Raw genomic sequence first — 21,484 nt, forward strand, 5'->3', positions numbered from 1 at the left:
TGCATGCAAGTAGGAGGTAGTCAAATAGGATCATGCAGGAGGGGTTGGCGTGTGCACATCAACCGCTCAAAAAATCAGCCCACGGGAAAAGCGTCTCAGTCCTCGCACCATCATGCACATTGACCAGGCACAATGGGGCATGCAGTGATCCAATTATTCGGCAATAGGAATAGCACGGTAGAAAACGTTCCATCCAACCGTTGTCATGCGCGTGGCTGAGGCCGTGCGCGCTGCTGGGGGTAGCACCTTGCGCCCGCGCATGCCAGGTCCGCGCGCCCGCAACCGCTGCTGGGCCCCTACGGCCGGATGCCGCACCCGACCGCGCTCCGCCGTGGCTGGGGCTGTCGTGCCTAAGCTTGCGCTGTCGTGGGGGCGCACCAAGAGGTAAGCGCCCTGCCGGAGGCTGCCTCTGTATTGGATCGCGCGTACTAGAATCCACCATGCGACAACCGCCGATGTTTTCTTCACCGTGAACAAAGGTAAAGCGCAGATCCAATACAAATTTCATACCATTTATTTGATTGCGTAGGGGAAATCGAAGCCTGTCGCGTAGGACAGTTCGGCTAGGCCAGAGACATGCCGGCGTGACGAAGAGTTGATGCATATCTGATCTCGCAGCAACGTTGAAGTAGAGCGTGCTGATAACGTGTTGAGAACTACGTTACCATGGATCACCAGATCTGCTCCCTTCCCTCCCGTCAGCAGTAGAGGCGCAAGAAGCTGTAGCGAACACGTCTCCCTTCCCATAAGCACGACAGAAGAAACACACAAGACACAGGATATAAGGTTGGGCCTCTGGCCCTTTCTCTTCTCTGTCTTATGAGAGGGTGTACATGTTCCTTATATAGAGATGTGAGATCCCTCAAAGGCAAAGCACCCACATTCCCTTTAGTTAAAAGACGCCAGGGATTCGAGCCCTCCCCGCGTTTCCGTGAGCATGAGCATGTCCGCGTGTAACACCTGGCGTACCGGACCCGAAAATTTTCTTCGAACGAGCTCTGAGCAGTGTAGCCCTCCTGTCCGCTGTTCGGTGCCCGCTGCCCACCTCCCTCTCCTCCTTCCGACCTCGCCGCCTCCCTCCCTAAACTCTAAACCCTCCACCAGCCGAAGCTACTGCCGCGGCCGCAACAGAGGTCGCGACGACGAACGCTGAAGAAGCGCCGGCGAGGGAGAGTCCTTTACTTTTTCCTATGCTGTAGCAAAACAAGCCTATATCATCTTCCAAATATACTCGTTCCGTGCCGGCGGCCTCCCCTCCTACGCCCCTGCCGATTCTTCAATCTTCACCAACGTCTGCGCGTAGCAGGCTAGCAGTCGGCACGACTTCCTCAGATCTGCCGGACGACTTGCTGTTCGTCACCGACTCACCAGCAACCAACGTCAGCCATCAGCCGGCAGCAGGGGAAGCTGGGCGGAGGGTCATTGCGGCACGGCGTCCAGGCGTACAGCAGGCACCAGCAACAGCCCATGGCAAACGGTTCGTAAATCGTAACTCTGCATCCAATTCCTACGCCGCTCCGTACTTGTTCCCCACCCCGCATCTGAAACCCTAAAATGGATTCCTCAGCCGCAGATGACCCTATGGCAGATGAAGCCAGAGTAGAAGATGCCTTCACACAGGAGATCACCGATTATTCGTACGTCCCTAGATACCATGTGTTGAGTTGGATGGAAACTGTGGAGGGGATGGTGGCCGGTGTGGCGGCGCTTCCGCCGGTGTATTTGATACTGAACAGAGGTGCGATTTTCTTTTATATTTCTTCCAGTTCATGTTCTCCTTGTGTGGCTGGTGCTGGATTCAACCGATCTAGGGAAGAGATGTTAGTTGATTTGCTGTAAAAATCAATATGTTAACAGAGATATATGATACATGCTCCTGCTTGCTCATGATGCCGGTTTGGTGCCAAGGCTGTATGCCCCCCTTCCTATCTGTGTTTTTTGTTCTATAATTTGGAGGTTTCTTAGTTTTTTACTACAGTATTTGCCTATTACGTATCACGTTGCATCTAATTAGCTCTTCTTCGTTGCCCATGCCAAGATCTTCTTGAGACGGGATGGGGATGGAAGAGGCTGGTGCCCTACAGACCTGGTTATGTTGAGTGGCATGTGTTCAAGAAATACCTTGGGGACTATTTCGACCATAATCGTGAAGCTTTTCTTTGTGCCGAGCAGAAGCCTGATCCATTTGGATGGATTATTGCTAAAAAGAGTGCCCTGATTGCTGCAGCCAAATTGGTATAGTTCCCCCTACCTCTGCATTACTGAACTGTGGCCTGCCATACTTGTTTATATTTTATATATTGGTTCAGTTGCAAATTAACTTGCACCATTGCAAAAACAATCAAAATGCTTTCCAGTGCCTCAAGATGGAGAAGGCACTTCTCAGGTACTGTGCTAGCTTTCTCACTCCTGACGACAAAAGGTTGATCCTCCGGATCAAGGACCAGGCAAAGCAAATGATCCAATCAGAGGGTGATCAATCTTTGGTTGTAACTATATGCTTGGAGGTATGCTTGCTACAAACTACACCAAACTGTTGCCAAACTAGCGCCAGGGATTCGAGCCCTCCCCGCGTTTCCTTGAGCATGAGCCTGTCCGCGTGTAACACCTGGCGGACCGGACCCGAAAATTTTCTTCGAATGAGCTCTGAGCCGTGTAGCCCTCCAGTCCGCTGTTCGGTGCCCGCTGCCCACCTCCCTCTCCTCCTTCCGACCTCGCCGCCTCCCTCCCTAAACTCTAAACCTTCCACCAGCCGAAGCTACTGCCGCGGCCGCAGCAGAGGTCGCGACGACGAACGCTGAAGAAGCGCCGGCGAGGGAGAGCTCCGACGAGTCCTCTCTGTCGGCCAGGTTGTCGGTGCCGAGCGCGCGGTCGTCGTGCAGCTCGTGGGACCAGTCCGCCGAGCGGCTGCTAGAGGCGGACGCAGCCCTCGTGCGGAAGAAGTGCGCCGAGAAGAGCGCGCCGAGGCCGAGGACGCCGCCGGGCAGCAGGTCCTCCAGCGCGGCGAGGTCTTGGTCTTGGTCTTGGAGCAGGGTCTTGGTCTTGGAGCACTGCACGAGGAGCACATCGGCATGGTTAGTGAAATCCCCATCTCCTAAATGATTCCAGTTTGCACTTATTATTAAAGGTTGGCGTGCAACTATCATTGATTTGGAGCAGGCCGTGTTAGGTGCATGTCTCTGTACCTTTGCGAGCCTCGCCATCGCAATGGCATGCCATCCCCCCACTAGCTAGCTAGCGCCATCTTTAAGAGCGTAGTTAACTCATGTCGCAAATTAAAGGCGAAAGCACACATAAACACTAATTAATTAACCCCATCCACCCACTAATATCAGCTCTTTGTTGACTAGGTAGTGCAGAGAAACCTGTGAAGCAACGTACGTGATGAGTAGGAGATATGTTTTCATAAGCTAAGCTGCCATCTCCTTTCACTAGACTTATTAATTGGTATGTCGTCTATACACGTAAGGACCATATATTTACCGGCCGGAGAAATTCTCGCTGGTTTTTGGAGGCAGCTGCACACGGGCACAAAGGGGTCGTTGTATTCAATTAGGGTTCTCTCACAGTAGCTGAGACGTACGCGTACGTTGGCCAAATATCTTTTATACGAGTCATCTATCATTGATTTAGATTATCTATCATTGTTCCAAAAATTCAGTTACTAAGAGACAGACTAAGAAAAGGTAAAGATATTTGTACTTTCTTTTATAGGAGCAGATGAAGGCATAATATCCCTACTTAGACAAATTTATCTCCATATTGCAATTTAAATGGTAGCAGTAGATCATTAATCTAGTATCAATCAAAATATTCGGGAAGGATTGCTTGAAGTATTCTATGGAGTTTATGAAAAGGATCCTGACAAAGTTAGTTCTCAGGGCATAATATCCTGCAGATGATAGTTTATACCCTGTGATGTTCTGGGAAGTGTTGAATCTTGTATTCCTGCAGGTGCTTCAAGCAATGGTTCAAATGGGTGTCCTTGTTCCTACTGGAGATATGACTGTTGTCAGAAGAACCGCTCAATTTTTCCTTAATAGGTAATTACTTTTCCTTGAATTTTTATTTTCCTCGAGCCTTCTTGAGAGTTGTGTGTTATTTCATTAACGAAAAAAGAGTAACCAAATACAACACTGCCCATGAGAAGATGTTACCTTGTAGTTATAGCAGATGGAGTCTGTTGAACTGGATGAGCATGGTGTTTTTTGAACAAGATGAGCATGATGTTTGGCTTTGTTCTTTTTTCATCTATTATTTATAGCTTTCAAGAGTGCCTAACAGCACAAAGGAAGGAGAGAGAAATGGCAACCGCAGAACTGGGTTTCAAAAAGCAATTAACTAAGGAGGAGAAGTTTGAAAAGAGGAAGCAGAGACTTGCTGCAATCGGTAATGCTGTGTGACCTACCAACAAACTAGATAGATGTAAATATGTCCGGGTTTATTCTACAAATTTTATTATGTTGACTTGAATTAAATTTTGTAGGAGAGGATCTTTTGGCGATTGCTGCTGATCAACCATTTCGCTTCCCTGCCACATTTACATTTGTGGTCAGAGCATTCTCAGGTTTCAATGTCTAATAATCTACATGTTTACAAGGAAATTGTTATTATACTGTGTACTCAGACTGTCTCCATTTTGTGTAGTTCTAGATGGTACTGGGAAAGGCCTTGATCCTAGGTTTCATATTACAGAGATTGCTAAGCCGTGAGTACTTTTTGCATTACTAGCATCTGAATACTTATTCAAAAACACGCAAAGCTTGCACATCTTCACTTATTATGTACTGTCTATATTTTCATCTTGAACTTTTCTGGTACTGACTTGAAATGTCTGTTAAATTTGCTAGAAATGCCAAGGAATTGCTAAGATTTAATGACGCTGGTGTTGAAATAGTTGTGAAGGCAAGTTTCAACATTTGGTCAAAGCTGTTAACCTATCTCTATGATAGCACATCTCCTAAGGGTTAGGGCTTGTTTGGCTAGGAGCGGATTGAAGGGGATTGGAGGAGCCTATTAAGCATTGAACAATTTACCCATGCTTGTTTCCTATTCTTTGGTCGTGATAACGTTTGCAACCATGAATAGTACATATTGCTTTTCCAGGTGTGTGGAGAGACATGTGTATTCCTCCTATGACGAATTCCTTAGGCTCCATGAAGGTAAGCCTGTCTTAATGGGCTTGATTGTTGAACCTGACTTAGTACTTTTATCCATGTCACGGCATTGAACTAGACAGTCACTCATGTCCTTAGGATATTAACGGTATACATCAACAATTCATTCTATTTTAATTGCTTGCAAAACTTTTTTGGCCCTTCAAATGAGTTCCACGCATCAAGAAGTCAAGATTCCAGGAGGCCTAAAATAGGTAAACTTGCTGTTATATCTTTTGTGCTCTCAGTAGTCGCCTATTACTTGTTTTAATTCGCTGATCCATGTGCAGTGTATCAATTTGTCTTAGTATTTTTATTCGTGGGGATGCCTGACTCAAATGAACTCATGTTCAACACTGAGCAACCTACTTATAATTTTGGAGCCTATAAAATTTCTAAGCTAAAAAAGGTAATAAAAAGGAATGATATTATAGTCACATCATCTGAACAACAGTGAAGGGAAGGGAGGGATAGATGGTCTGAATGCCTATAAATGTCGTTCCCTTGGTCTGCTTCTTAAATTTGAAACCAAGATACTATAGTCAAATACTTCTAAACTTGAAGCCTGTAAATTGGAATCACCAAGTTAAATAAGAACAGGGGTAACTATTCATAGCTCAGATGGTTGTCATCCAATACGTGCGCTAAGGCACAGACAGGTGAGGTTGCATATTCAATCCCCAAGACAGTAAACCATTGAGGCATATTAAAACACATTTTCCATGAGGTTTCCTAAGTGATCCTTTAGGTAAACAGAACCATACCTAGCTCCATATGAAACTATTTCCCGATTTGAAGTACACCTAAGTTAAGGTTCATACATTGGAGCTCTGGCAGTAAAACAATAGTCCTTACCTTGAGACAGCTTAGATTAGAATGAGGTGGATGGTAATATGGCATGAGCAACATACCACAGTTCATGCATGGAGGAAATCATTTTTACTTTCTTTCCTAGCCATGGTAGTTGTGTTGCTCCTTACCAAGGCACTACATGGAGCATCATATGGTTCATGATGTAAACATGGTTTTAGATCTGTCTATACTCACACTCAAGAACCAGCCAAAATGTGATATTCCACAACCTGAGAGAAATCAAAATGAAATCATGTACAACATAGTACATATGATGATGTGCGGTGATGCGGGTGCATGTGTGTTGTGTGTGTAGGAGAGGAGGGCGCAGCTTGATTCAATCCATGTCAAGTCAGAGGCTGCTGCGAGGTTTGCACATGCAAGTAGAATTTAGATGGTGAGGTTTTGTCTCTGTTCCCATTTTTATAACGACTAGGTGTTTGAATTCCTAAGATTAAAGTTTATGTAGATTCTTCTTTGTAATTAGATCTCTGTTAGGCATCTAACTGAATAAATGATCTCCATTATGGACTGGTTATATTATTTTCTGTGCGATCGGATGGGTTAAAGAAAAGACGTGAAATGGTATTTTCCAGTATGGACTGTATAAATGTAATTATATTCCTATGCTGGTACGTCTGTCTAACCTTGCTATTACACTTCTATTATGGCTTTGTGTTTACCCAAAGTTCCAAACCTTTCAGGTCCTGCTTCGCTTTCATGTGGATTTATCTTGCAAATGGTATGTGGATCCGTTCCAGAGGCAATGAGCCTTGCAGCCAGGTAACATGACCACCTCAGTCGCTTCCCTTGAGTGCCAAAAAACCTCTATTCGCCTGCCCTTTATAATTTCTGTTGACTTGCCTCCCCTTTTCAGTTTGCAGTATAAAAAACCCAATTATGTCCACTGTTGGTTCGACGCAGCGTGTGCCGAGGATTTCTACTGCCAAGCATAAGAAAGTATTTGAAATCAAGAACTTGCATTCATTCAATCATAATGTGTTTCCTATCAAGCATAAGTGTGTGTGTTTTGTTTGATATCTGCTTTAATAGGAGATTGTTCTTGTCACCCCAAAAATGTTCCCATTCTACTTTCGGGCAGGTGAATTGCAGATAAATGGTCTGTTCGCAACTGGTGCTCTCGGGCGACTCCATCACTGAGCAACCCTTCGCCCCGGTGGCTGCGGTGTCGCACTGGCTGACACCTGCTCGCAGTTGCATTACAAGTTTTACTGACTATGTATTTTCAGGTTTATTCAATTTCAGTTGTAATGCTTCTGACAGCAGTTGTATCAGTCCTCTTGTTCAGCTTCCATGTATCCCTCGCATCCTTCCTTGGATCCACATAAGTGTTAATGATAATTTTGTTGCATCTCCTCTGCTGATCAGAGCTTTCAAACTCATGACAGAATAATGTACTAAACTTCAGTTTGGTGTCTATCTCAGTGTACCTACACTCAGTTGGAAAACTTCAACCACACTGCAACAAGGTTTATAAAAGGTACTGTTACTATTGTTAAAATTAGTCATTTTAGCTATCCGCTTCTATTTCACCGTGCTTGCAGGTTTGCTATGAGGAAAAACAAATTTATGGGCTCAAACAAAGTGTGATAGTGAAAGTCATTTTGCTTCCAGCTTAAGGTCAGTTAATCTTGTTTCAGTACTTTGTCTTGCTGATTTACTTGGCCCACACAATTGTTGAATCACATTGCTTATGCATTTGTGGACTGTGCTACATATATTTATGAGAGAATTCCATGTGTGTTGTAAAAAATTGCTCTCACATTTATACCACAGAAAAAGTGTGTTACCCTATGGTATCACACTTGGAGTTTTAGTCTACCACTGTTGTCTGTTTTTGCTAACTTGGACATTAACTATAAAAAACATTATGAATTATTGATTAGGTTGAACAGAATGTTGTTCTGAGAACAAACACAGATTATCTCACTGAATTATTGATTACTTGTCTTGAGAATATTGTTATTGTAGGAAGCTTGTGCATTGCGTGTATATGAAAAACGAATCTTACATAGGTATCGATCTTCTCGTAGATGTTTATTTATTGGTGTTTGAGAATATATATATATTTATTTGAATTATTGCCTGCACAGTTCGAAGGATCGAGATAACTGTAGTTGTGTTGGCTTTCCTTTTTCCATTCAGTGCATAGTTGATGGCTAGCTTCATGACTATCATGAGTGACTTAACTGATTTTGTCAAAGAATTCAATTAGTAACACGCCTGATGAATCATAGCCTCCTTGCTTTGTTAGATTGGAGAGTACTCTGTAATTTTCTTGGTTGCCTTGTAATACCAGGTTACTGTAGCTGTCTGCATCGAGACTGTTTTGTGTCTTGAACTAAGAAAAAACTCTCCATGGTTTGCAGAACCAAGCCAAGAAAACAGATATCAACTGTGACGCCACACTCAAAAGCTTGTTTGGTGAGAGGGATAAGGTTGGGATGCTGGAGATCTCTAAGCTTTTGAGCCGTGGCTTCCCGAAAATCTCCAAGCTTTTGTGGTCCATGGAGCCAGGGATGGCTCTTTGGTAAAAGACTTCGTTGTGGATGGCCTCTTTTATGGTCCATGTTAAGTCCCAAGTCCCACTAGGTGGTTAAGCAGAAAAATCTTGTGATGGCATTAAGACTTTCAGACTTTGTTTTTGGGTCTGATGCATGTAAAAAGGATTCCCAGTGTTTCTGTTGCTCTTGCGATCCTGTGAGGACACATATGAGAGAAATATTTAGTTTGTTGATGGCAAATCTTGTCTTATGTTCATGCCTGTACCTATCTGATCAAGCGTTATGATATGATCCCATGCGTGGTACTGTGTTCTTTAGAGATGTACTTAATTATGTTTCTCTTGCATTTCATATTGCTTTGTCTAATTGTTACCGTAAATTAAGATTTTATTATAATTCTAATTTGATATGTCTCGTCATAACCATGGTTACTGTAGGGCGCACGAAGTGCGCCTCCTGATCTAGTAACTTTAACTATGGTTACACGTAGGTGGTGTCATGTTTGCTAAATTCTCACCAAGGCGAAGCCACGGTAACCGCCACCGTCATGGTGCCCCCGACGGCCACTGCGATGCCCGTCTTCCTCTCCGCGGCGCCCCCTCCTTTTTCCACCCGCCGTCGGCGCAGCCGCCTTCCTGCCATTTCCGCATCCCTTTCGCCGTCCCCTTCCTCTTCGGGTAAACCCAACTCCCTTCCTCTCTCCCCACCATTTCGCCCCTAATCTGAACTACACGCCGCGTGTCCAGAGGAGCCGCTGCTGGTGCGCGCGGCGCGGGGCGAGGACGGCCTCCCACGCCCACCCGCGTGGATGATGCGACAGGCAGGGCGGTACATGGCGGAGTACCAGGCGCTGGCCAAGCGCCACCCCTCGTTCCGGGAGCGCTCCGAGAACACGGACCTCATCGTCGAGATCACGCTGCAGCCGTGGCGTGCCTTCGCGCCTGACGGCGTCATCCTGTTCTCAGACATACTCACGCCCCTACCGGCCATCGGGGTACCGTTCGATATCTCGGACTCCAAGGGGCCCGTGATCCAATCGCCAGTGCGGTCCGAAGGGCAGGTGAGGGAGCTCGTCCCCATCGACCTTGATATGCTCCAGTTCGTCGGAGAGTCACTAAAGATTCTGCGAAATGAGGTAGTGCTCGTATCCCTACATTTTTATGCTACAGAAAGCTTGGTCCCAGTGAGGTACTTGTCACAGTGCTTTGGGATTACTAAATTATAGTACTAGCTATATAAACGTAGTACAAGGTATTATGATCAGTCAATGCTTGTGTTGCCATTTGACCTACCAGATGCATTGATGTGTTAAGGATTCAAGTAATATTAAATTCAGTGCTGCATGTTAGGAAAATGGCACGATGGATGAAACTATGTGTAGTTAGTGGTTAGTGCTGGCCTCATGTTGGAATATTTGGTCATCAGTGCGATCCTGATGCAGTTGTACACTTGTACTTTAATTATACCCTTACCATCACAAATTTGGTGCACTTTGGTAGCTTCAAGAGTGTTTTGGTTGCTTATGAATATCTAGAGATGAAAAGAAATTTCACGAAATAGAGGTTGCTATGGGTGTTTTGTTGTAGGTTTAGATCTGTTATGTGTTAATGAGAAAAAAATGACATATTTGAGATATCTCCAACGCTTGCAACTTCAGAAAATGCTTATTATTTATTATTATCTGAATTAAATATTTATTCCAGTGATTGTTTGAAATCTCTGTTGGTACACGAAGTTGGCATTTTAATTTAAACTATTAGTAATTAGTGGATTGTGAGCCTAACCAAACATTAGTAAACCTATTAATGTAGTATATTTCAACCCAAAGTCATCTTCTGGTTGCTCTCGTTTTTGAATATGTGCTGACCATTTTATTCTCATCATAATATATACTTTTGAACATTAACAACTTATTTGCGAGTGCTGTTTTATTGATACCAATTGTATGGGTATAGTTCAGCAAAGCGTTCTGCCCTACACTTTGATGCTTATAAATCTTTTTGCCTCCTCTATCCTCTAGATTGATGGAAAAGCTGCTTTGCTAGGATTTGTGGGGGCCCCATGGACAATTGCAACTTACATTGTTGAAGGGGGGATGACCAACACATACACAAATATAAAGAACATGTGCCATACAGCTCCCGATGTCTTGAGGTGTCTTCTATCTCATCTTGCAGAAGCGATATCTGACTATATCATTTACCAAGTTAACTCCGGGGCCCAGTGTATACAGATATTTGATTCATGGGGTGGACAACTTCCACCTCATGTGTGGGAGCAGTGGTCAAAACCATATATCAAAAAGGTGACTTCCTTTTCTTGCTTTCATGTATTACCAACTTCATGATTGGCGGTGCTGCTATGTATCTGCACTGTCTTATAGAACAACATTGATGGCTCCCACTAAATGCTCTAAAGGTCAGTATCTCCTAAGAAATACCCTTGTTCTTATACCGAAATGATTCTCATATGATTAATTGCATTACCCCCCTACAATTTCTGGTACCGCATTGCAAGAATTGTTATGGTTATGACCACAAGTTCCTTATAACCACGAAAGTGAAATTTAGAGAGAAAAAACCAATCTCTCAAAATAATCAGTAGCTGGTGCTTACATCAGCAGCATGTTCTCAGTGCACATGGATTTGGAATTTTTTATACTGTATGTTACTATAATTTGGTTTGCATATCTTCAAGACTGCAACTAGCACAGTGTATAAAACTGCTTTACTTGGTCATAATGGTAACTTCCACAAGTTTGGTGTATTTAGAGAGAGTGCCCAGAATTTCATCTTGACCTTGAAAAATGTGCAAAATATCATATAGCTTGTAGACTATTATTTAGAGCTCAATTAAAAGATTTCATGCAAGGTTTTGATTTACTGATTCTGTTCATTAAGCTTTTATATTTCTTCGACAGATTGTGAATAGGATTAAGAAAGAGTGCCCTCATGTACCCCTTGTGTTGTATATAAATGGAAATGGAGGTTTACTTGAGCGCATGAAGGACACAAGAGTTGATGTTATTGGGCTTGACTGGACAGTGGACATGGCTGATGGAAGGAAGCGCCTTGGTAATGGAATTAGTGTACAAGGGAATGTGGATCCAGCATTTCTGTTCTCACCATTACCAGTACTGACTGATGAAATTCGTAGGTTAGTTAAGACTAAAAAATTCATTTAATTTATGTTATTTTGAGTTTTTGGTTAATGCTCATGTGCAATTCATTAATGAGATAACATAAAACGCTGCCTGAGTAGTATACATCTTCATGTTGGGTATGATTGGTTGCCTGCACTATGATAAACCTGCATTACACTCTATGCAGTGTAACCCCTGTATGACTTCATTGCAATGAGGTGTGTTTAGTTGCTTGCATATCCCTTTTTCATTGTAGGAGGTTGTATTTGGTTGCTTGCATTGAGTTGGACGTAGTCACTTCTTTGTTACTGTGGTAGGCCTAAACTCCATCACTCTTCTTCAACCTCCATCTCGCTCATCCTTTCTGCCGTTCCAGGTCATATGACATTAACATCATTGTCACCTCTGTCCCCAAAATCCAAAGCGACAGGCCTTCCTTTCTCCTGCTCTCTCTGCTCCTCCTACTAATCACAAATCGTCTCCTTGGAAAACAATTCATCTTCTCATGGCCAGCAGTCAGCCCAAATTTGACACTTGTCCAATTGACTGAAGCTGCAATTGAGTTCCTTCTCAGCGTTATTTGAATCCCCAATCTGTGTATTTCTTTTTAATTCGCCTTCTCACGGCCTAGAGATGGATTAAAATAATATTGATTCCCTACTCCGCACTTTTTCGGCTTGGATATATGATCCTGATAGAGAAGGTATGCCCCACAAATAATAGTTGTATCGCATTGAGCCTCATGATAGGCTTATGCACCACCAGTCAGTTCCGTCATGTATTTGTATTACACCGTAATAATTCACAACAATGATCTCAATAGTGATCAATCTTTGATCGTTAAGCTCAGCTGTACAGTTTGCAAAGCTCATCTCATTTCTGATTCAAACATTCAGTTGTGTACCAAAATATCCCTTGTGTATTCAGGAAAAAGCTTGTGAACTAATCACCAAATTACTAATGGATATTGGTCCTTAGGTCTATTGAGCTACTGACTGAAGAACAGGGAATAAATGATTACGTCACACGATCTTAGGGTGTCGCTGTATCTTTCTGCATGTTTTCAGTAATATCGTGAAACATGTATAGCATCATTAAGCCTTACTGTTTGTTTTATGTTGCATGGGGGTGGTAATGGTTGGTGCACAAGCATAAATGGGCTTTACCTCCAGTCATTACATTCCAATTTCCTTTTTAGGATTAGTTGCTATGTGTTAAGGCCCATATGCCTATATATATGCTACAGTACCCGAGGGGGGCTCTTATCTCGCCTAATCAAGGTTAGTCACATGGTAACAGAGCAGGTTAGGGTTTACATCTAAACCCGACTCTGATCCAAATTTTTGGCGCCGTCGCTGTGCTGCCATCGCGGCCAGCTCTCCGGCCTGCCGTCGCGGCCACCCCCTTCCCTCCTCTGCCGCCGTCGCGATCCATCCTCTGCGGTCTTCCCCTTCCTTCATCCCGCCGCCAGGGACCAGATCTCGGCCTGCCGTCCGCCGCCAGGGATCTCGGCCGCGCTGCCGCCAGCTCGGCCGCCGCCTTCTTCATCGATCCGCCGTCAGCCAGGGGCGGATCTTCCTCTCTCACTTCACCGTCCGCCGCTAGGGATCTCGGCCGCGCAGCCCGCCTTCTTCATCAATCCGCCATCAGCCAGGGGCGGATCTCCCTCTCTCCGTCAGCCAGGGGCAGCGCGCCTTCTGCCGGGGGTCCTCTACCAGGGGCAGAGCGCCGTCCTCCCTAGGGGCAGCGCGCCTTCTGCTGCCAGGGGTCCTCTGCCAGGGGCAGAGCGCCGTCCGCTACATCGATCCGCCGCCAGGGGCGGATTTCTATCTCTGCCTGCGCCGTTCCGCCGCCTGGGACAAGTTCCGCGGATTCCCGCCAGCCGTCGTTGCGCGCAGGGCCGTGGATCCGCTGCTCCCGCCGGAAATCTGCACAAACCGCCGCCGTTGCGGACAGGCCTGCGGATCTGTGACGTCGCTGCTCCCGCCAGCCGCTGTTCAACTCGGCTCCGCGCCCAGGACCCCCGTCAACTCGTCCAACTCGGGTTGCTCTGGTTTGTTTGGTCTCAGGTCTCCTGTTCTCCTTGATTTTTGATTCAATTCAATATGGCGACAAATGCTATTGTGGTCAATATCACTCTTGATGGTCAAAATTATCCGGAGTGGGCTTTCTGTGTTGAGACTGCACTCCGGGGACATGGATTACTCTTCCATTTGACCGATGCGGCACCTGTTCTTGCTAACGATCGTCGCAATGCTGCTGATATCAAAACATGGCAGCTTAATGATGGTAAAGTGATGGCTGCTATGGTGAACAGCGTCAAACCGTCTATGATTATGAGTTTGTCTAAATTCAAAATTGCTAAAGCCATCTGGTCTCATTTGAAGGAGCGTTTTGTTCAGGACAGTGGTGCTCTATTACACACTCTCATGCAGCAGACACATGTTATTGAGCAAAATGATATGAGTATTGATGAGTACTATTCAGCCTTTGATCGCCTGATGAGTGCTTTGACATCAATGGTGCCTGCTTGTACCACTGATCCGTGTCCGGCTCATAAGTTTATTAAGAAGTTCTTCACTTACAGATTTGTTATGGGCGTTCGGGCCAAGTTTGATTCTCTTCGTGCTCGTTTACTTCAGGGTTCTGACACTCTCACAATGGCTAAGGCGTTGTTTGATTTACTTGCTGAAGAGACTCGTCTTAATTCTCTGTCCTCTACTGGTGGTAATCCTCACAGTGTGTTGGCTGCTGCCCAGAAACCTAAGAATATTTTAAGCCTTGTGATCATTGTGGCAAGACCAATCATCGATCTGAGCTTTGCTTTGTCAAGTTCCCTGATAAGTTGACCGATTTCCATGCACGACGTGCTGCTCGTGGTCGTGGTCCAGGACCATCTAATAGAGGCTTAGTTACTATTGCTGCCACTTCGTCCGCCTGTACTGCAGAGTCGGCCTGGGTACTTGATTGAGGAGCTTCCTTTCATGTCACATCTGATCAGTCAAAGTTGGCTTCTACTACACCTGTAACAGATGGTGCTTCAGTGCAGACAGCTGATGGTACTGTATGCCACATTACTCATAAGGGTTCTCTTTCAGATCCACACTTTACAGTACCTAATATTTTCTTTATTCTTCAGCTATCTATGGACCTTCTTTCAGTAGGCCAAATTACGAATCATAATTGCTTTGTCGGATTTGATGACTCATCTTGTTTTGTACAGGACCTTCGTACAGGGGAAGTGATTGGGACTGGCCGTCGCTGTAGAGCTGCTCCTCGCCTCTACATCTTGGACACTTTGCGGCTTCCCTCCTTGGCTACGTCTCTAGCGCATGTGCTTTCAGGTACCCTTGCTTCTGTTGCGTCTTTTGCCCAGTGGCATCATCGTCTAGGTCATTTGTGTGGATCTAGATTGTCTACTCTAATAAAGTCAGGTTGCTCAGGTCATACTTCAGTTCAGTCTGATTTTCATTGTAAGGGTTGTCATCTTGGAAAACAAATACAACTTCCATATTTTACTAGTCATTCTCATTCCGTTGAACCCTTTGATTTGGTTCACTCTGATATTTGGGGTCCTGCACCTTTTGTGTCAAAAGGTGGATATAAATACTATGTCATTTTTATTGATGATCATTCTCGCTACACTTGGATTTATTTCATGAAACACCGCTCTGAGCTGATTTCTATTTATAAAACCTTCGCTCGTATGATTCACACTCAATTTTCCACTCACATTAAAACCTTTCGTTCTGGTTCTGGTGGTGAATATTTATCTGATAATTTCCGCCAGTTTTTGACTTCAGAGGGTACTCTTGCTTAGCTTTCTTGCCCTGGTGCTCATGCACAGAACGATGTGGTTGAACGCAAACATCGTCACATTATAGAAACTGCTTGCACTTTGTTGATATCTTCTTTTGTCCCTTCACATTTTTGGGGTGAAGCAGTTTCTACTGCGGTTTACCTCATCAATAGACAACCGTCATCCAAACTCTCTGGCAAAACACTGGGTGAAGTTCTTTTCGGAACTCCTCCACGATATGACCACCTTCGAGTTTTTGGATGTACGTGTTATGTACTATTATCACCTCGTGAACGTACTAAATTGACTGCTCAATCTGTTGAGTGTGTTTTTCTTGGATACAGCCCTGAACATAAAGGCTATCGATGTTATGATTCATCTTCTCGTCGCATGCGCATTTCTCGAGATGTGAGCTTCAATGAAAATCGTCCCTTCTTTTACAACTCTTCCACTCATTCTTCTTTTTATTCCACAGAGTCTACCTCCTTCATGAGCCTTCCTCCCATCTCTGAAACTTCATCAGTATCACCACCTACTGTTTCTACCCCAGATGTCCTTATTCCCATCACACCACCTTCCACTTCCACACCATCTCAGTCTTACTCTTCCAAACCACCTGTCACTCAGACTTACATTCGTCGTCCTCGCTCTACTCCCACGACCAGTCCTGATGACGATCTTGTTGCTGATACTTGTACTAACACTGATGACTCTCATGTTGTTTTTAATCAGGGGTATCATCTTCGTGATCGTGGCACTATTGCAGCTCCAGAACGTTATGGGTTTTCTCGTGCTGGTGCAGTCATTGCTGAACCATCATCTTATAAAGAGGCTTCTGGTATACTTGAGTGGCAGCTTGCTATGACTGATGAATTAAATGCCCTTCATCGCACATGTACATGGGATGTTGTTCTGTTACCTGCTGGTGTTGTACCTATCACCTGCAAATGGGTCTTCAAGGTTAAAACCAAATCTGATGGGTCTATTGAGCGATATAAAGCTCGTCTAGTGGCCAGAGGTTTTCAACAGACACAGGGTATTGACTATGATGAGACTTTTGCACCTGTGGCCCATCTGACTATTGTCCGAGCTTTACTTGCTGTTGCGGCCTCCTTTTCTTGGACTATCTCTCAGATGGATGTCAAAAATGCTTTTCTTCATGGTGATTTACATGAGAAAGTCTATATGCATCCACCTCCTGGGATAGAGGTTCCATTAGGGCATTGTATGTCGTCTCCGTCGAGCCTTGTATGGTCTCAAACAAGCTCCTCGTGCTTGGTTTGAGAGATTTGTTTCTGTCATCAAGGCTTGTGGTTTCTATTCTAGTGATCATGATCCTGCATTGTTCATTCATGTTTCTTCACGAGGACGCATGTTGCTATTACTATATGTTGATGACATGTTGATTACAGGCGATGATCCAGACCATATTGCTCATGTGAAGGCGTCTCTGAGTAAGGAATTTCAAATGTCAGATTTGGGGGCACTCAGTTATTTCTTGGGCATTGAGGTTTTGCAGACTCAAAATGGTATTTATCTTTCTCAGGCCAAGTACATACAAGATCTTCTTGATCGTTCCGGTCTTAGTGATACTCGCACTGTTGCCACGCCTATGGATCTTCACTTATCTCTCCGTCCGACTGATGGGACACCTTTGGAGGATCCATCTCAATATAGACATCTTGTTGGCAGCTTAGTTTACCTTACTGTCACCAGGCCAGATATTGCTCATGCGGTTCAGATCTTGAGTCAATTTGTCTCTGCTCCTACATCAGTTCATTATGAGCACTTACTTCGTGTGCTTAGATATTTACGGGGGACAAAAACACAATGTTTATTTTATGATTCAAATTCCCCACTTCAGCTTCATGCTTACTCTGATGCTACCTGGGCCAGTGATCCTACAGACCGTCGCTCCATCACTGGTTACTGTATTCTTCTTGGATCATCCCCTGTTGCTTGGAAATCCCAGAAGCAAGTTGCTGTATCTAGATCTAGTACTGAAGCAGAACTTCGAGCCCTGGCTACTACTACTGCTGAGATTATCTGGATTCGTTGGCTCTTGGCTGATCTAGGCGTTTCTTGTGACTCGTCTACACTTCTTCGCCGTGACAATATTGGAGCTATACAAATTTGTCATGATCCAGTGAAGCGTGAACTCACAAAACACATTGGTGTTGATGTCTCATTCACTAGATCTCATTGTCATCAGAAGACCATTGATCTTCAATATGTGCCCTCAGAATTACAGCTTGCGGATTTCTTCATAAAAGCACAAAATAGGGCACAACATCAGTTTTATCTAATCAAACTCAATGCTTCAAATCCTCCACTTCCGCCTTGAGTTTGACAGGGGGTGTTAAGGCCCATATGCCTATATATATGCTACAGTACCCGAGGGCGCTCTTATCTCGCCTAATCAAGTTTAGTCACACTATGAACTGCTAATGATTTTTTTGGTCTCTTACTGCCTGCTCTGCAGGGTTGTGAAAGCAGCTGGTACAAAAGGTCATATACTTAACTTGGGCCACGGTGTACTTCAGAAAACACCCGAAGAAGCTGTAGCACATTTCTTTGATGTCACAAGGAGCTTGAGATATGACACCCATTTCCAAGGTTCTGTTGCTGAAGGATTGCAGCCTGTTGCTTGATTCGTAGTGTTGTCTGCATTCTACCTTTTTAAGACATACTCATTATTGAAGCCTGGATATGTCCTGTGGAGATATCGGCAGCAAATTAAATGTAATTTTATTCATTGTTTATCTGTTAGTTTTATTCATTGTTTATCTGTTCCATTATTCATGTGACTGAAGAAGGGATGCATGATGCATGCAACCTGGTTTCGTAGGAGAGCCGGGCTACAGGCACAGTCCGCTTCAGCGGCGCCTGTGGCTGTTCAAATCAGAGCTGCTATAATTCCTGTGAAACCGTCCAGTCTCGGTGCCTTCTCCGAGGGGAGTTCTTCTAGGTGTTTAGTTGGTTTTACTAACTAAAGTTTTGTATCGAATGGTTGAATAATAATTATAAGGATTACTAGTTGGATGCCCGTACGTTGCTACGGTTCCAACTAATCATGCTTAAACATTTTTGCTCATGTTTCTTCTTAATCTCAGTGTTTCCATTTTCCATCTGGCATACTTGAATCTGCCCCTTGTACTTAAACTGGCGTTAGCTGTATAGCTTTATGAGGAACTTTCGTGCAGGGATTTCTACATGAGATGTCATAGAGGGACAAGAAGGTCAAGTCCTAAGTGAGCATGGGCTTTCATGAGGATGAAGACGAAATGGCAATTACTAGATGTAGTACGTCTCATTTGAATCTGCCGTAAATGTTGACCTTGTTCGAATGAAATTAACTCGTTATGTCTACTTGGACTGCGAAAGGATCTCTAGCCGAGTTAGTTAGGTGGTCTGATCAATACTCCTCAGATCCTAGGTTTGACTTTCTGTGGGAGCAAATTCTCAGATTGTGGTTAAAAACCCCCCTCATCTATCTCACGCCAATGCACAGGTCTAAGGCCTAGGTTAGACTAGGTCCGGTCGTGGTCGTACTCACATGGGTATGGTGCCGCTGTGTATGGGTGGGACAGAGTTCGAGAGCTTATCGACTTGCGTGAGAAAATATTCTTCTTAATAAAATATCATGGGGTGGTATTACTCTTGCAGGCCAAGTTTTTTTTATCTCTACTTGGATTAATATTACTCAGGGCAAGACAGATATATCTATGTTAGTTGAGTCAATCTGAGGCTGCTGGAGCTGGTTACTATGAGCGTTATGGAAACAACAAGGTATATGCGGTTAAAGTGTTCATCTGACACAGAAAACTGTTACTTTAATCAAATAGAGTAACACAGTTTCTTTATAGTTTTTGTAGGAGGTAGATTTGGATTGTTCTGGTACCTCTGTGAGAAGGAAACTGGCAAAGTTCATGGAACAGAAGAAGAGACAAGGGAAGCAATTTGGGGGTGGGGCCGTGGGGCACAACAAAGTAGAGGGCCCATAGATGTTAGCCTAACATCTATGGGCCCTCTACTTTGTTGTGCCCCACGGCCCCACCCCCAAATTGCTTCCCTTGTTAGGCATGAGGGCTTGAGGAGTCAATGCCTCTCCCAAACCCAATGGTTGGATTCAACTTGCCAGGGGACAGGGTAAAGCCAATGGACAGATACATCAGATTGCTTCCCAAACAGGCTATTGGACCCCCTTTTTCTATTATGAAAACGTGGCTCTTGCTCCAAAAGGTGTCTGGGCAACCATCTCAAGTTTCCTGTATGACATCCAACCCGAGTTTATTGATTCAAAGTTCTTCTGCGCTGCTGCAAGAAAGAGATGTTACATACATAACCTCCCAATTGACAGCAGGTCTCCTCTACTTCCCTTCGCTCCAAGGACGATACATGATGCCTTTCCATGTACCAAACAGTGGTGACCCTCATGGGACATAAGGGCACGTTTTAACTGCATCCAAACATGTAGAGCTAGTTCAGCGCTGATAGAACATATTCTTGATGCTCTTGCAAACAGTGAAGACCCACCAAGTGCAACAGTTCAAAAATATGTCTTGGGACAATGTAGGAAGTGGAATTTGGTCTGGGTTGGTCGCCACAGAGTTGCTCCTCTCGAGCCTGATGAAATAGAGTTCCTGCTTGGTTTTCCAAAGGACCATACCAGGGGAATCAACAGCACCGAGAGGTACAGATCTCTAGGTAATTCATTCCAAGTGCATACAGTTGCTTACCATCTTTCAGTGCTAAGGGAGATGTTTCCAAATGGCATGAATGTTCTCTCTTTGTTCTCTGAGATTGGAGGAGCTAAGATAGCTCTGCACAAGCTTGGGATCCGTATGAAGACAATGGTCTCTGTTGAGGTATCCAAAGTAAACAGGTCTGTCTTGAAAACCTGGTGGGATCAGACCCAAACATGAACATTGATTGATATCGCTGATGTCAAGAGTATTACCTCTGATTGGCTTGAGTCAACTATCAAAGAAATAGGTGGATTGGACTTGGTAATTGGTGGCAGTCCGTGCAACAATTTTACTGGGAGCAATCGCTACCACCGTGGTGGCTTAGAGGGTGAGCACTCGTCCCTGTTCTACCACTATTCTAGAATCTTGGATTGTGTCAAGTACTCAAGTCAGTCAGTGATGCAGCGGGTGTAGGCTCAAGTTGGTATTACTGTACAGAAACAGAAATGCATGTAGTGGCATAGCACCATTTTCCATGGGACCTAATGCTAATTGTTCATCCCTAGGAACTCGAACTCAGTGTATTGTAGAATCCTACATTGACTTGGAACATGTCTCCTTTGAGACATGACACCCTTCTCCAAGGTTCTATTCCTGAAGAAGAAGAACTGCAGCCTGTTGCTTGACATGGCAAAGTCATTCCCATTGTCCATCAAGTGGATCTGCCGTGTATCATCTTAAATTTGCAGCACATGCCTAGTGTTGCCAGCAAGCCTGGTACCTTCTTCCTTTCAAGAGCCACTCCTTTTGCTGAAATCTGGATGTGTACTGTAAAGATTGTCAGAAAATCAAACGCGGTTTACGATGCCTGGAATCTGTGGTTGTAGACTCCACGAGATCTGAGCGGCAGGCCATCAGCACTGCTGAAATTCGGTGTTCTTTTTATCTTTTATATCATTATTATATGTGGTAACGGCAAGTTGAGGTCAAACCTCTAACCTCTGCTGGTCGCTGCCATTGTGGCTGGGATGGGTCTGAATTATTAGCGTCGGCAGCTCTGTGGTTCAACCTCCGTGGTGCCTAGATCTAGATCAACCAAGTTGTGATCTACTGAAGAGGTGTGCAATACTGTTGCCTACCATTTGATGAATATGGAGAAACTTCAGATAGGAAAATCTGCTAGAGCCCACCTATGAACCTAAAATGGCAGCCTCCCCAGCAGGCTTTTACAAAATAAATTGCGATGGCTCATATCTGGCGAAATCAGGTTTGGGCGGCTGGGGATGTATTATCAGGGGCCACGATGGTGGTTTCTTGGTTGC

The 21,484-nt window shown here is 44.5% G+C and overlaps 2 protein-coding genes and 1 pseudogene across 46 annotated transcripts; all 3 read left to right on the forward strand.

Moving 5' to 3' along the window:
* Window positions 1–926: 926 nt before the first annotated feature.
* On the forward strand, window positions 927–8,879 carry LOC103651476 (uncharacterized). 37 transcript variants are annotated; one of them, XM_035966470.1, is made up of 19 exons: window positions 929–1,477; window positions 1,568–1,738; window positions 1,858–1,911; window positions 2,039–2,235; window positions 2,358–2,507; window positions 3,955–4,043; window positions 4,265–4,389; window positions 4,487–4,567; window positions 4,648–4,708; window positions 4,851–4,905; window positions 5,107–5,371; window positions 6,325–6,405; window positions 6,579–6,640; window positions 6,713–6,791; window positions 6,886–6,968; window positions 7,111–7,324; window positions 7,455–7,509; window positions 7,574–7,649; window positions 8,399–8,879. In XM_035966470.1, exons 1-11 carry the CDS (start codon window positions 1,468–1,470, stop codon window positions 5,137–5,139), a joined length of 1,026 nt encoding a protein of 341 aa, XP_035822363.1. In that variant the 5' UTR covers window positions 929–1,467; the 3' UTR covers window positions 5,140–5,371; window positions 6,325–6,405; window positions 6,579–6,640; window positions 6,713–6,791; window positions 6,886–6,968; window positions 7,111–7,324; window positions 7,455–7,509; window positions 7,574–7,649; window positions 8,399–8,879. The 37 variants fall into 37 exon arrangements, with proteins under 37 accessions (XP_020406132.1, XP_035822372.1, XP_035822371.1 ...); XM_035966468.1 differs by having other exon boundaries at window positions 6,886–7,324; window positions 7,418–7,509; XM_020550535.2 differs by lacking the exon at window positions 6,579–6,640 and having other exon boundaries at window positions 7,418–7,509.
* Window positions 8,880–9,003: 124 nt separating this feature from the next.
* LOC100383208 (uncharacterized) lies at window positions 9,004–19,432 on the forward strand. 9 transcript variants are annotated; one of them, XR_002267893.3, is made up of 6 exons: window positions 9,007–9,210; window positions 9,280–9,668; window positions 10,554–10,838; window positions 11,454–11,689; window positions 18,678–19,263; window positions 19,341–19,432. XR_002267893.3 is itself a non-coding variant. In XM_008674941.4 (5 exons), the coding sequence occupies exons 1-5, from the start codon at window positions 9,081–9,083 to the stop codon at window positions 16,337–16,339; spliced, it is 1,173 nt and encodes a 390-aa protein (XP_008673163.1). In that variant the 5' UTR covers window positions 9,004–9,080; the 3' UTR covers window positions 16,340–16,880. The 9 variants fall into 9 exon arrangements, 3 of the variants coding, with proteins under 3 accessions (XP_008673163.1, XP_020405476.1, NP_001305892.1); XR_002267894.3 differs by having other exon boundaries at window positions 19,350–19,409; XR_004856974.1 differs by lacking the exons at window positions 18,678–19,263; window positions 19,341–19,432 and adding exons at window positions 14,899–15,019; window positions 16,207–18,566 and having other exon boundaries at window positions 9,008–9,210; window positions 11,454–14,734.
* On the forward strand, window positions 19,031–20,754 carry LOC103652579 (DNA (cytosine-5)-methyltransferase DRM2-like; annotated as a pseudogene).
* Window positions 20,755–21,484: the final 730 nt, after the last annotated feature.

This window comes from Zea mays, chromosome 3 (assembly GCF_902167145.1).
Source record: "Zea mays cultivar B73 chromosome 3, Zm-B73-REFERENCE-NAM-5.0, whole genome shotgun sequence".
In the NCBI taxonomy this organism is placed as follows: Eukaryota; Viridiplantae; Streptophyta; class Magnoliopsida; order Poales; family Poaceae; genus Zea; species Zea mays.

What these genes read in the sequence shown, in the direction of transcription:
- LOC103651476 (XM_035966458.1), top strand. An exon ending in GCTCAATTTTTCCTTAATAG is followed by an intron (nt 4,044 to 4,264) that starts GTAATTACTTTT and finishes TATTATTTATAG; the next exon opens with CTTTCAAGAGTGCCTAACAG. An exon ending in TGTGGTCAGAGCATTCTCAG is followed by an intron (nt 4,568 to 4,647) that starts GTTTCAATGTCT and finishes CATTTTGTGTAG; the next exon opens with TTCTAGATGGTACTGGGAAA.
- LOC100383208 (NM_001318963.1), top strand. Translation starts at nt 9,081, where the DNA reads ATGGTGCCCCCGACGGCCACTGCGATGCCCGTCTTCCTCTCCGCGGCG. An exon ending in GCCGTCCCCTTCCTCTTCGG is followed by an intron (nt 9,211 to 9,279) that starts GTAAACCCAACT and finishes CCGCGTGTCCAG; the next exon opens with AGGAGCCGCTGCTGGTGCGC. An exon ending in CAAAACCATATATCAAAAAG is followed by an intron (nt 10,839 to 11,453) that starts GTGACTTCCTTT and finishes TTTCTTCGACAG; the next exon opens with ATTGTGAATAGGATTAAGAA.